The 14,537-nt window shown below is 33.7% G+C and overlaps 1 protein-coding gene across 1 annotated transcript in view; it reads right to left on the reverse strand.

Moving 5' to 3' along the window:
- Positions 1 to 1,781: 1,781 nt before the first annotated feature.
- The window catches only part of LOC141506713 (radial spoke head 1 homolog), a 62,939-nt gene continuing 50,183 nt past the window's right edge, over positions 1,782 to 14,537 (reverse strand). The window contains exon 7 of the mRNA XM_074213715.1: positions 1,782 to 4,700. Within this exon, the coding sequence (XP_074069816.1) occupies positions 4,461 to 4,700 (240 nt within the window). The 3' untranslated portion in view covers positions 1,782 to 4,460. The remainder of the gene's footprint in view (positions 4,701 to 14,537) is intronic.

Genomic DNA, 14,537 nt, shown 5'->3' on the forward strand with positions numbered 1-14,537 from the left:
AATTAATATCCATTATCAATATATTCTTAATGCCAAAAAGTAAAGATAAGTTGAATTTCATTCTAAGAAACATTGTAGTACCATGAATTCAGAGAATTAACTCTAAGGCTATTGGGTTATGTAACACAGCCTCCCAATCATCTAGGGTACATAAGTCCAGACTATGAGAAATCAGTGTCCGGACTTGATGTATGTCTTGCTGAGAAGACTATATGTGACCAAAACCACAAGGCCAATTCTCAGCATAACTATTTTCTCACTCCATCTATTAGGTCAGTCACCAAATAATTCTAATCTAATCCTAACACCTTTCAATGGTGCAAATCATTGCATTCCATAGGTTCATGCAAAATCAATTGTACTTGGTGATGGTCCATATTTGTCAACATAATATGTTACTTTAGTAACCAGATAGCCATGAAACTGACCATTTACTCATAATTCATAATTTTATAGTGTTCCCTGTTTAAGCATCAATCTTTTTACTAAATGTTCACATTTACTTTTAAATCTTGGAATGTGATAAAACTTTTGAGCCAAATTGTTTGCTGTATTTAATTTAATGCTCAGGTTCATAGATAAGATTAAAATAGGAAATTTGGTTTGGTTGAAGTAAAACTGGTTTTAGTAGTCAAGATTATGAGCAAAGTACTGTACTTTGACCTGGCAACCATTATTCCAAAATATCTGAGACCAAGATATCCCCAGGTGCCTTTCCTTTTTCTCTTTTTTTCCTCCAAAGAAAGTAGTCTACCAGAAGCAGTCCTGAGTGGAAAATAAAAATCCCCACTTCAGTGATAGAGACCCAGAGCTTTCCCACAACAATTCAAAAGTTAATTTTAGAAGATGGAGGGGGAAAAAAGAGTGAAGATAGTCTGCAAGCTATGCCAGTTGGTAGATTTCAGTTGTGATCTATCATTGAAGATTGCATAAAAGGGATAAAAAAGAAAAAACAAGCAGAGTGTACAAAAACTATGGACTGTTGTGATGCTTTTATCTCAAATGCAGACTAGAATGCCCAGAGGAAGAAAAGAGATTTTTTTTTTTATCCTTAACCACCTTGGGTCCGGGTTGTGGAAGAAGGAGAAAAGACTCTTAAATCTTTCACAAATAGTTCAACCACAATTTGAACATAATCCATTTTACAATCCTACTAATCCTCCTGTTCTACTTAATTTTACCAGATTATCAGCAAAATCTCCTCTCTGTTTCTCCAAAATAACTGCATGTGTATTCCAGTAGTTCCAGTAACTTATCATCTAACAGAAATATGCAATGACATTATTCCTTTCCCGCAGACAAGCCACCTGCTATAATAGATATTTTCATGGCACAACAAATCAAACAATAATAGGATGCTTTATCATGGATTCCCTGCTCCATTATATATGGGTAGGTGGGAAAAAAACTTTAGGAGAAGGCTGGAAAATAGCTATGATTATTGGACCAAGCAATATCATATGAAGAGATACTTTCGACAGAATCACTTCACATGAGACATTAATGGGGAGGGCTTGTCTGGGGAATTATTTATGCCTTTATGTATGGATCTACTATAAATATATCAGTAATGGATGTTATTACAAATGTATCCTGTCTAAATTGTACTATAACAGAATATATTGGTAGAAAAACCCTAGGAACAATATTTATCATTACTAGGCCAAGGTATGTGATGATACCCATAAAAGACCAAGGCTGATATCAAAGTAGGGCTGATCACGTGTTTTCTGAGTTAGAAAAAAGGATTTCTCAATATCCTATAGAATTAAGAGAAAAAAGATGTATTTCATGTGTTATTTTAGGAATATCTTTATTAATATCTATTATTCATCAATGTAAGCACTGTAAAAAATGAAATAGTACAGGCTCAATTTCTAGAAGAGTTAGCTAAGAACATTTCTTTGGGATTTAAGGAACAGCGAATTTTAAATAAGAAATTTTATAAAGCCATCAAAGCATTAAGGGACCCTATTGAGAATGTTGGGGATAAAGTAGATATGATAGAATATAAGGTTAGTTTGGCATGTGATTATTGATATTCATCTTTTTGCTTGACAAAATTATAATGAGTCTCATCACTCATGGGAAAGAATTAAGAATCATCTTAATGGAATTATAGATAATGGTAATATTTATACACAAATTGAAGATTTATATGAATTAACACAACAAATTAATGATGCTCCTAAACAAGATCTTTTACTAGATAAGACAGCTCAAAAATCATTGATTATTTTAGTCATCTATTTTTTTCCTTCTTGAGGACAGCACACCTTATATGCCATTGCTACCTCTATAGGAACAACCCTTCTGGTTTTAATCATACTATCATTTCTTGCTCAATTTGTGTGGTCTGCTTTACAGAATAATCTTGATCAAACAAAGGTCCAATTATGGATAAATAAAAGGGGAAAATTTTTAGGGATCCTTGAGGGCTACAGTTGTGAAATGACAAAGTTAATGGTTTAAAGACCCTCTTGGTCTCTTGTTTTGTAAACACAATGGCTTGGTTTCTCAGGAGACCAGCATGACCCAAATCCTTTTGCTTTTCTATTAGATCAGCATCAACCAGCTCCTTTGTATCTCCTGACATTGATCAAGAACTGCATTATGGCAAAAGCAAAGAAGTATGCATAAGAATGTGCAACTATTCAACCAATATGTAATAATCTAACCAATATGTAATCTTTAATATGATTGGTGCTTAAGCTGGTAGCATGAGTTGTCCACGAATACAGAAGTAGACTAGGATATAAGCTGTTGTGTGACTCTAATAAAATTTGGAGTGCTTTACCATCTCTGCCTCCTGTCTCATTCACTGCAAGCTGAGACCAGTTCTCTGCTGGCCAGAGAACTCAACTAGCTGATGCACCCATAACAGTGTAACTAGTCTAACCAGGATTGATGGCATCTCTGCCAAGACTATCATTGCCTAAAATATCTCACAAGCTCTCCCTAGTGATCAGGTTGTAAGATCCCTCAGTATAATGTAGGGTCTTTGAGGGCAAAGACTTTCTTATTTTTGTCTTTATATTTCTAGAGCCCTGGAAAGTATGCTTCACATATAGCAGATAATTAATAAGAACTTACTGATTGATGGAATGATTGAATGTTTAATTCCATTACTTCCTATTATTAGTTTAGATAATTGAGACTTGTAGATAAATTACCATGGATAAAATATTTTCTTTAAAAGGTCAATGACAGGAAGAAATTGTTTGGTTGTGAATGATACATACTCAAAAGATCTCTCAATTTACTGTTTCCCCTGATAAAAGCCAAGATAAAAGTTTGCTATTTAGTTATTATTTTCACTGATTTTTTTAGCAATTTTAAGAGAAAATTCTATTTCTTCTTATCAAGGTCTTTTGTGCTCCATGAAAAAATATAGTGTAATAACTGTCAGAATAATAATGTTCTCTTAAGAGAATTTCCTTTCACTTCAAGAGCGTAATATTAAGGTATAATATCTAGTAATTACTTAGCATTTAAAGCTAGTGATAACTAATTTTTCTGCTTCTTTCTAGTGTCTGGAGGACATACAGATCTATATTATAATTTTAGTTTTCATCTCTATCTTGCTTTCTGTCTTCTAAAGCTTCATTTGCTTTTCTACTGTTTCTTTTCTATACTTCTGAATTATCAGCAAAGGGTTGAGCAGTAACTATTTCACCAATTGAAATATAATGCCAGATGGTTAGTCTGACATTCTTTAATTTGGATCTATATTTTTGATTTAAAAATGGTCTATAATCCCTAGTTGAGATCTGTAAGGTAGGTCTGACTGTCAGAATGCTGACCTTTACCCTAATCAGTAATTGTGTTCTTATCAATAGAGACCTAAAGGTGGACTCTATCTTTCTTTCTCATTAATCTATTTCCTCTGATTGCTAGGTATACTTGTAAATTTGAGTTTTCACAGATGTGGAAAGAAAAATGAGCTAAATATGCTAAGTTTTAGTAGGAATTGATCTATTTCCCCAGAGTAGGATATAATGGTCTGTTTTCTATCCATTCTTCTCCAATGGAACAGACTTTGAAAAACAGGATACAGAAGGTATGAATTAAGATCTCTGACACCTCTATGTAAGATATATAACATGAATTGTTAGTCACCAAAATTTTTATGGATAATTGTTTAAATCCTATAAATATTGATTATTCATTTACTTTTATGTTGGTATCTGTAGGGATAACATCTACCCATAGGTTTTTGGTAAGATCCTAGAGAATAAATCTTCATTTATAAAACTAACATTGCTATCATTTTTAGCTTAAGAAAAGTTTGCTTAACAGAGACAATAAAATAGAGAAACTGAATATATAACAAGATTATCCCACTCTTTACAGCAAACTACAGATTTTAATGAATTTTTAAGAAGTCTGAAAACTGCCTCCACAACTTTAATTCTCTAGGCATACTAACTATCTTCAAATGTTTTGTTTTCTTGTGTTTTTTATTTGTCAGATTCTGGTGGCATGTCAGGTACTGGGGGTCTGTCAGATGCTGATGGCATGTCATGTGCTGGCGGTATGTCAAATACTGGTAGCATGTCAGGTGCTGATGGTGGGTCAGATGCTGGTGGTACTTCATCATGAGGTGGTGTGCAGATAGTGAATGGAGTAAGTTTTTGAGCTTTCCATATTGGAACAACAGATTTTTCATTTTCCTCTTCTTCCTCCTCTTCCTCTGCTTCCTATTTTAAGTAAAAATATATGTATAATGTTATGAAAAAATATAAATTTGGAAAATACAATGTTTCTCCTTCCCTTTCCCACTTCCCTCCTTTAATATCAACAAATGTTAATTAAGAAGTCATTTTGTAAAAGAAACAAAAATTATTATTTCATGGTATCTTAGTATATTACTGAGTTATGAGGTCAGTGTTTATATTATTTTGAGGGAAAAGGTGGAGAAAAGAGGAGGAAGATTGCAAAGAAGAAAATTTTTTATCTTTTATAAATGCTCATAGTTTTAGTTCTAGAAAGTTCCACTTAGCATGGTACAAAATTATTTATTTTGTGAGAGTAAAGTTGCATGTGCTACAGTAAAAGAACATTTTTTTTTCATTTTTTACTTCAACAATGCCCTCCTTAAATAAGTGGAGAGTTTGAAACATGATATTTCAAGAAGAAAAGGATCTAGGCTTACAACCAAAGAATACCTGTCTAGCAAAACTGATTATACTGCTAGAGAGGGGAAAATGGATATTTAATGAAATAGTAGCTGTATAAAGATTCCTGATGAAAAATTCAGAGCTGCTAAATCATTATTGATTCAAAAAATACAAATTAAAACAACTCTGAGATACCACTTCACACTTATCAGATTGGTCAATATGACAAAAAAAGGAAACTGATCGATGTTGGAGAGAATGGGAAAATTGGGACACTAATGCATTGTTGGTGGAGTTGTGAATTGATCCAACAGTTCTGGAGATCAATTTGGAACTATATCCAGAGAGCAATAAAACTGTTTATACACTTCGATACAGCAATATGACTACTAAGTCTGTATCCAAAAGATCATAAAAAGGGGGAAAGACCCACATATACTATATAGATATACATATACATATATAAAATATAGCAGTTCATTTGTAGTGCCAAAAAACTGAAAATTGAGGAAATTCCCATCAATTGAAGAATGGCTAAATGTGGCCACTAAATGTAGCATATGAATGTGATTGAGAACTATTGTTGTATAAGAAATCATGAATGAATGAACTTCAGAAAGATTAGAATGACTTGCATGAACTGATGCTGAGTGAACAGAATCAGAAGAACATCATACACATTAACAATAGTATTGTATAATAATCATCTATGATGGACTTAGGTATTCTCAGCAGTATAATGATCAAATAGAATCCTAAAGGACTTGTGATGGAAAATATCATCCACATCCAGAGAAGGAACTAAATGAAGACCAAAGCATACTATTTTTAAAATTTGTTTTTATACTTTTATACTTTTTATACTTTTATACTTTTTATACTTTTATACTTTGATTTTTTTCCCTCTCTTGGGACTTCTCCCCCTTTTTGTTATGAGATACAAATATAAGAGTAAAGAGAAGCCAAAAAATGATATAGAAAAAAATGAGAAGCCATAACAGATTTAAAAAAGGTTAAAGCATTTATATTCTTACATGAGCAGATAATACATGTGACCCTTCAAATTTTAAATTTTGATTATTTCAAAAGAAGAGTGAAAAAGATGAGGAAGAACACATTGGGAGAGAGTAGAAAAATTAGAAAGAATGAGGGTAGTTCCCAAGGAGTGATAGTGCCCAGGAAGGAAGAAGGGAGGGGAGAGAGAGAGAGAGAGAGAGAGAGAGAGAGAGAGAGAGAGAGAGAGAGAGAGACTTGAACTTGATTCTTATCTGAATTGGTCAAGGAGGGAAAACTATACAAATGAATACAAGTGAATACAGAAATATATCTTATTCAACAGGAAATAGGAGGGAGAGGAGTTTAAAGAAACAGGGATGGTTGATTAAGGGAGGTTTTAGTCAAAAGCAAAACAAACTTAAAAAGGTAGCAAGAAAAAAATGAAAAGTGCTCACAAGAAATGTATGTGAAATCAAGAGATATGCACAAAAGTTGGAGCAAAACGAACCTATCATACTTTAGCTACAGTTAAAAAAAAGTCTTAAAAACATTTGTACAAAATGAGAATAAATAAATATTAAATTTAAAAAAGTTAACATAACTATCATGATGTCAGATGGAGCAAAATCAAAACCAGACATAACTGAAAGAGATAAAGAGGGAAAACAATTTTGCTAAAAGGTATCACAGACAAGAAATAATATAAATACTAAACATATGTACACCAAATGGCATAGTGTCTGAATTCTTAAAGGAAAAGTTAGATGAGTTACAGAAAGAAAAACTCATTAAAGCTAAATAAGTAGGGGACCTCAATTTACCCATCTTAGACAGATTAATCTAACCATAAAATACTGAATAGAAATAGAAAAGGATATACCTATGTATTAGTTGTACAAGAAAACAAAAAAATGACAATCTAATGGGAATAAAAAATCTCACAAACAAATGTAGAAAATCTGAATTATTGAATGCACAATTTAGCTACCATAATACAATAAAACTTACAAGAAATAAAGTACCTTTGAAACAAAGATTAAAAATTAAAAGGAAACTGAATAATTTAATCCTAAAGAATGGTTGAGTCAAAGGACAACACATAGAAAAAACAATTATTTCATTAAAGAATAAGATCAATGAAACAACATATCAAAAATTTTGAGGTATAAGCAATGCAGAACTTAGGGAAAATTGTCAATTAATTGTCAATTAATTGAGTTTGCAACTAAGAACTATTAGAAAATCAACAAATCAATGATCTCCAATTAAACATAGTAGAGATCCTGAAAATCAAAGCAGAAATTAACAAAAATAGAAGCCTAAAAAGTTGAACTAATAAAAATAACTTTCTTAAGAAAAAACAAACAAAAATAAAATAGTAAACAATTGGGAAATTTGCTTTAGAAAAGAAATCAAATTACTAGCATCAAAAATTAAAGACAAATTTTCAAAGAAATAAAAACAATTATAACAAGTCATTTCACTCAGTTATATGCCAATAAAACTGACAATTTAAATGAAATAGATGAATATTTATAAAAGTAAAATTTGCCTAGATGAACAGAAAAGAAAATAGAATGCCTTAGTAATCCTATCAGAGAAATTGAAGAAGCCATAAATCCTCAAACCAAAAAACTCCCAGGACCAGATGAATTTGCAAGACAATTCTACCAAACATTTGAAGAACAAATTCCATGCCTATATAACCTATCCTATCAAATCCACCCTATTACACAAGTATGGCCTTGACACCTAAATCAGAGAGGGCTAAAAGAGAGAAAGAAAATTATAGATCAATCCCTAATGCATATTGGTGTAAAAATATTACTTAGAATATTGCAAAGAGACTATAGCAATATGTCACAAAGATCATATATTATGACTGGATTTATATCTAGAATAAGGGTCTGGTTGAATATTAGGAAAAAAGGAAATAAAATTGATCACAGTAATAACAAAATCACATTATTATTTCAATAGATAAATAAAAATGTTTTTTTAAACAAAATGCAATACCCATTCCTATTAAAAAATATTAGAAAATATAGAAATGGATGGAACATTCCCTAAAATGTAAGTAGTATTTAAGGGCAGCTAGGTAGCACAGTGGATATAGCACTGACCCTGGAGTCAGGAGGACCTGAGTTCAAATTTGACCTCAGACACTTAATAATTACCTAGCTGTGTGACCTTGGGCAAGTCACCTAATTCTATTGCCTTGCAAAAAAACCCTGAAAAAATGTAAAAGCTATCATTATATATAATGAAAATGAGCTAAAAATCTTTCTATAAGCTCAAGAGTAAAGCAAAGATGGCCACTGTTACCACTACTACTCAATATTTTATTTGGAATGCTAACTGTAGCAATAGAAAACAAAAAAAGAAATTAAATGTTTAATCATAGGCAAAGAGGAAACAAAAAAATACTTTTTTGCAAATAACATGAAATTTTCCTAAGAGGATCTTAGTGAGTCAACTAAAAAAACTAATTGAAAAAGTAAGAACTTCATCTAAAGTCCACATTAGTATTTCTGTATATTATCAACAAAATCCTGCAAGAAGACATCAAAAGGGAAATACAATTTAGAATGCACACTGACAATACAAATACAAATGTAGACAAAAATGCCAAGACACACATAGGAACTGCATGAATACAAATATAAAACACTCTTTACATAGACACATGTAAAGATTAATTTTAATTAGTAATAATGGAGAAATATTAATTGTTCATGGGTAGGCTGAACCAATATAATAACCATGTCAATGATATCTATGTTAATTTACTCATGCAGGGCCATGTCAAACAAACAGAGGATTATTTTATGGAGCTAGGAAAAAAATCAATATTCATCTGTTGGAACAAAGGTCAAAAATATCATGGAAATTAATTTCTTAAAAGTGAAAAGGGAGGGCCTAGAAGTGTCAGATCTCAACTATACTACAAAGTCAAAATCATTTAAAAATAATACTGGGTAAGAAGTAGAGATTGATCAGTGGTACAGATTAGACACAATAAATAGAAGTAAACAGGCACAGTAGCCTTAGTGTTTGATAAACCCAAAGATCCCTGATATGGGGACATTGTTTGACCAAAATTGCTGGGAAAACTGGCAGAAACTAGATGAAGTCCAACAACTCACACCATATACCAAAGTAATCTTCAAATGAATATATTATTTGGACAAATAGCATGTCATCATAAGAGTAGAAATTAGAGTAGAAAAGAATTTTCCTGTCAAACCCAAGAGTAGAAGAATTCATGATCAGGCAAGAAATAGAAAAGTTTGACCATTTTGAATACATAAATTTTAAAAATTTTGAACAAATAAAAGCAATGCAGTTAAAATTAGATAAGGGAAATCTTTGCAGTAATTTTCTCTGATAATGTTCTCATTTCTAATATATATATATATACATATATATATATATATATGGAAATGAATCAAATTTATAAGAATAAGAACCATTCCCTAGTTGGGAAATGGTCAAAAGATGCAAATTCTTATTTATCCTTCATTTTTAGAGAGGACAAATGACATTGCAGGATGATATTTTGACTTGTACATAAATTGTATTTAAGTGAGTCAAAGTTGCACAAAGCTGTCAATATCTCTCTCTTCTAGTCATTGAAATTCAATGTCAAGACAAAAGTCTTGCCCAAGGATGCAATAGGTGACCTTGGCATTTTTGATGTCTGATCAAGCTCTGAGGGTGCTGTTAGAGCTAAAATGCCTGCTTCAGTCATCTTCATGACTATTGAAACAAATTGTCCTCATCCATCCATTCCCCTGGGGGAAGACTTCCCATGCTTTAGAAGACATCCCTCTCACTGATCTATTTGAGACCTACCAGTTCCCATCAAACTCTTTTAGTGTGTCTTCTGAGGTCTGTTGCCCTTGCTTCTTAGAGAAACAGTGAGAATTGGATGAAACAGAGACACCAAAGATGAATGAGCAACTGTGATCTTGATAAAGGCTCTCCTAATGCTTCTACTTATAGTTAACACTATATTAATTATATTAAACCCATAAATGCTTTAGAAAAGGGGATCTGAATTTTTAGTAAATTAACATTATAAAAATATTTTAATAATGGTATTCTAATATATTTGATTTCCTTTGAAAATCTATGTATTTTATTTTATGCATGTTAAAAAACATTATTAAAAGAAGGACTCTATAGACTTCTCGAGACTGCCAAAGGGTTTCATGATATGGAAAAAAAAATTAAGAACCCCTTAAAATGAAAATTTTCTAGAACTTCCTCAATGATCACTTTATTGAAATTGTCTTAGTAATTCATCCTTATGAAAAAAATATTCAAGAGAAGATGTAGATTGTACCACAAAATCTGCAAGGCTACTAAAAATATGGAGGAATTTGATGTACTGGAAGAGTGAAAAAAAAAAAAGGAAAGATATCAACAAAACAAATACAAAAATTATATCACTTAAGAAATAAAACAGCAAGAACCATATTTCCCCATGTATATGATGTACCCTTTTTTGAAAAATTTGGCATCTAAAAACTGGGAGTGTCTTATACAGTGGCTGCAAATTTTTTTTTACTTGCATTTCCCACTTGTCTTTGCCCTCATTGTTTCACATTGTTACCAGTATATTAGGTTACATTTTGCCATGTTCTGTCCAAAAATGACTCAGAAAAAATTTTTGTACAGTGCTGAATTCAAGTTTAAAGTTATCCAATTTGCAGAAATGAATGGAAATTTTGCGGCTGAACATCAGTTTGGTCCTCCACCATCCGAGAAAACAATCTAAGGTTGCATATGGGAAAAAGAAACCCGACTGAAAATGTTATGGCAGAAGGCCCTGAGAGGCAAGGCAGCAAAATGGCCTGATGTAGAGAGGGAATTGAAGAGAAAGACTGAAGAGCAAAGGGAAATTGGGATTCCTGTGTCCACATACATCAGCATGAGGCAAGAAGAATCACTGATGAAAAGAAGTGACTGATTTGAAAGGAGGACACCACTGGTGCTTCAGGTTCATGAAACAGAATGGACTAACATACATCCATGCACCAGTCTTGTCCAGGGAGTGCTTGTGGTCAACCACAGAACAGAGCACAAGTAGGATAGCAGTCAGAGCTCAAAATACTCATCAAACACAGATGAGGCCGAGTTAATGGATGGAAGTTCTGACAATGATATGTAGTTGTATGAATTTTATGATGAATAAAACTTGAAACAATAACTTTATGTAATATATTTTTTCAAATTTCAGGCCCCCAAATTAAGGTACATCTTATTCATGGGGAAATATGGTATAAGCAAAAATTACAAAAAATAGAACAAAGAATAGTAATTTTTTGATCATTTTATTAAAAGAAAGAAGGAAAATAAAATTAGACATCAAAAATTCACAAAAAGCATAAAAATTATGGAAAAAATCAAGAAAAATAACTTGTAAGAATATTTGAGAATTCAATAAAACAAAAACACTGAACTTTAAGATAGGATTAAAAGAGATTCAGAATGTGATACCTCAAGTAATCAGCCTCAAAATACTCCAAAATATTAGAAACACACGGCAAAGTTTAGAGTGAAATTCTTCAGAGAACCAACAGAAAAAAAATAAAAACACTCAAACATAACTAACGAAGAAACTACATAGTCAAATTTCAGATCTAAAATATCAAAGAAAAATCATATATTCAGTAAAGAAAATAAACCTTAAATTTTGAAGACAAAATGATCAGAGTAGTACAGTATAATCAAAGGAAAAAAGTCAAAGGAAAAATTGAAATGTTATTCCAATAAGAAATATATAGATAGCCCCAAAATAATATTCTGTATAGATGAGCCTTCAATTCATAAATAAATGACAAGTCCTCAAAAGTAAAAAGAATCAGGATTCCTTCTTTTAAAAGAACCCTTAGGCGAACAAGTAGCACAAATACTTTCAGATAATAATAAAAAATTAATTTTAAGGTGATGATGGCAAGATAAGGACATGAATGTGTGTACATATGTGGAGAAGATTATTTCTGCTGGACTTAAAAAAAACTTTAATATCAACAAAAAGAAGGCAAAGAGAACATTAATAATTTGAAGTCAATATAGTAGATTAGGAATAGCCAGCCAGTTGAACTCTCCCAATATTCCTTTTCAAATGACTTTAATGTAAAGCCTTAAAATTTTGGAGTGGCAGAGCTAACAAAAGTTAAGGGTGAGACATTTTTCTGACCAAAGAAAACTTAAGAGGGGTGCAAGAAAAATCTGTCACACCAGAGTGGAGGTCTGGTCAGAAGCCACACGGATGACCAGCAACATTGGCAGCAGCAGCAACAGAAGCAGCAGTTTTGGGAAATTTAAGCCCAGAGAGGACAAGGAGGTCAGACAACTGGCAAGAAAGAAATTACAGGGGACCCTTTGCTGGCACTGGCTACAACTGGAGTTGTTTGGAAACTGTTGTCCATTCACAGTTCTGGATTGTAGTTCTGAAGCAGAGAGGGGAGCTGGTGGTCAAGCACAAGGGAAAAGGGGCCCTAGTCACAGTACCAAAGCAAAGAGGAGTGCTAGTGTTTACAGCTGCACACCTGCAGGTTAGCAGAGCTCAACTTTATATAAAGATCAAAATTAAGAAATGGGTTGGAAAAATTGGACAAACCAAACAAAAAAATTGACTGTAGAAAATTAATATAATGGCATAAATTCAGAGTTTATAACCATAAACTCAGAAGAAGAAAATGTGAAAACAGCTACAAGCAAAGCCTCAAATAAAAATACTAATCAGATCAAAGCACAACAATTCCTGAAAGACTTCAATAAGGAAATGTGGTAGAGGAAAAACTGGAGGTGGGGGAAGAGAATGATGTAAGAAAACTATGAAAAAAGAATTAACATCTTGGTAAAAAATGCACCAAAAATAACTCATTGGGGGCAGAGTCAAGGTGACAGAATGAAGACAGGAAATCCCAGAATATCTACTCCAGAACACTCCAAATACCTTTAAATTATGACTAACAAAATTCTAGAGAGGCAGAACACACAGAAAGACTCAGTGAAACAATTTTCTGACCCAAGACAACTTGAAAGATCTGAGGGAAGGGTCTGTTCCTCAGGATTAGAAGGGGCCACAGCACAGCTCAGGCTGCACTGGCTGCCTGAGGAAATTGGCTCCAACCATCCAGGAACAGCCTGAAAGGTACCTGGGTTCCTGGTTCTGTGACAGCAGGAGTGGTTTCCAGAACTCACAACCCAGGGACTGCCAAGAACAACTTGGAAAGTTAGCGGGAGTGTGGAGCCCAGGTCAGCATAGCCCCAAGAACCAGCAGCAGGCCTGTGAAGCCACCAGCAGCTACTTCTAGATTGCTTAGCCCACAGAGAGCATGGGGGGTGGTGGGGGAGGCTGCAGAGGTCTCTCTGCTATCCCTTGAGGCATGACTCTCTTGCTTTGCCTATACACAGATCCAGGTTGTAGTCTGGGCCCCCATATGGCCATAATGAAACTGGAACCCTCCTCAAAATTGTAGTGCAGAGAGGAGTTCTCATGGTCATTCATAGACCAGAGCACAGAACAGAAGAGCAATCAGAGCTTCCCATAAGACCTTGAAGGAAGTGAGGCCCTTGTCCTGAAAACATCTGCAAAACCCCTCAAAAGCATGAGACAGTGCAGTCTCCACCCTGGAAGCAGAGCCCCACCCTAACAAAGAGCTACCTGAGGGAATGAGCAAACAACAGAAGAAAAAGAACCTGCCCGTAGACAATTACTGTGGTCCCATGGAGGATCAAAATATACACTCAGAAGTTGACAAAGTCAAAGTTTCTATATCCAAAGCCTCCAAGAAAATAATGAATTTGTCATAGGTTAAAGAAGAGCTCAAAAAATATTTTGAAAATCAAGTAAGGGTAAAAATTGAAAAGAGAAATGAGGGTGATTCAGGAAAATAATGAAAATCAATTCAGTAGCTTGGTAAAGAAGATACCAAAAATAATAAAGAAAATAACATCTTAAAAACCAGTTAAGACTTCCAGCCAAGATGGCAGAAAGAAGACAGACACTGTGCTAAGATCTCCTGTTTTCCCCTCAAAAATAACATGAAAGAAACTTCTTAACAGAAATTCGATTGACAAAACCCCAAAAGAGAAGCTAGGAGAAGAACACCTACCAAAAGGTCTGTCTTCTGGGATTGTGGGTGAACTGGGGCTAGAGAGCAGAGAACCATACCAGGGGCAGCAGCAGCAGCAGCAGGGTGAAGGCAAAGGACTTAGTCATGGAGGCTTTCGTGAGTGGCAGGTCCGAGGACCAACTTTAACCATGGAATCTTTGGCTGGGGGAGCAGAGGTATGGTAAGTCTCAGCTGGGTGAGAGAGCAAGTCCCAGCAGAGAGTTGCATAGCATGACTGGACATTGACCTGCTGCGCCTGGGGCCCTGAGTTCCATACTTTTAGCAGAGC

The sequence above is a fragment of the Macrotis lagotis genome, chromosome 1 (genome assembly GCF_037893015.1).
Source record: "Macrotis lagotis isolate mMagLag1 chromosome 1, bilby.v1.9.chrom.fasta, whole genome shotgun sequence".
NCBI classification, from domain to species: Eukaryota; Metazoa; Chordata; class Mammalia; order Peramelemorphia; family Peramelidae; genus Macrotis; species Macrotis lagotis.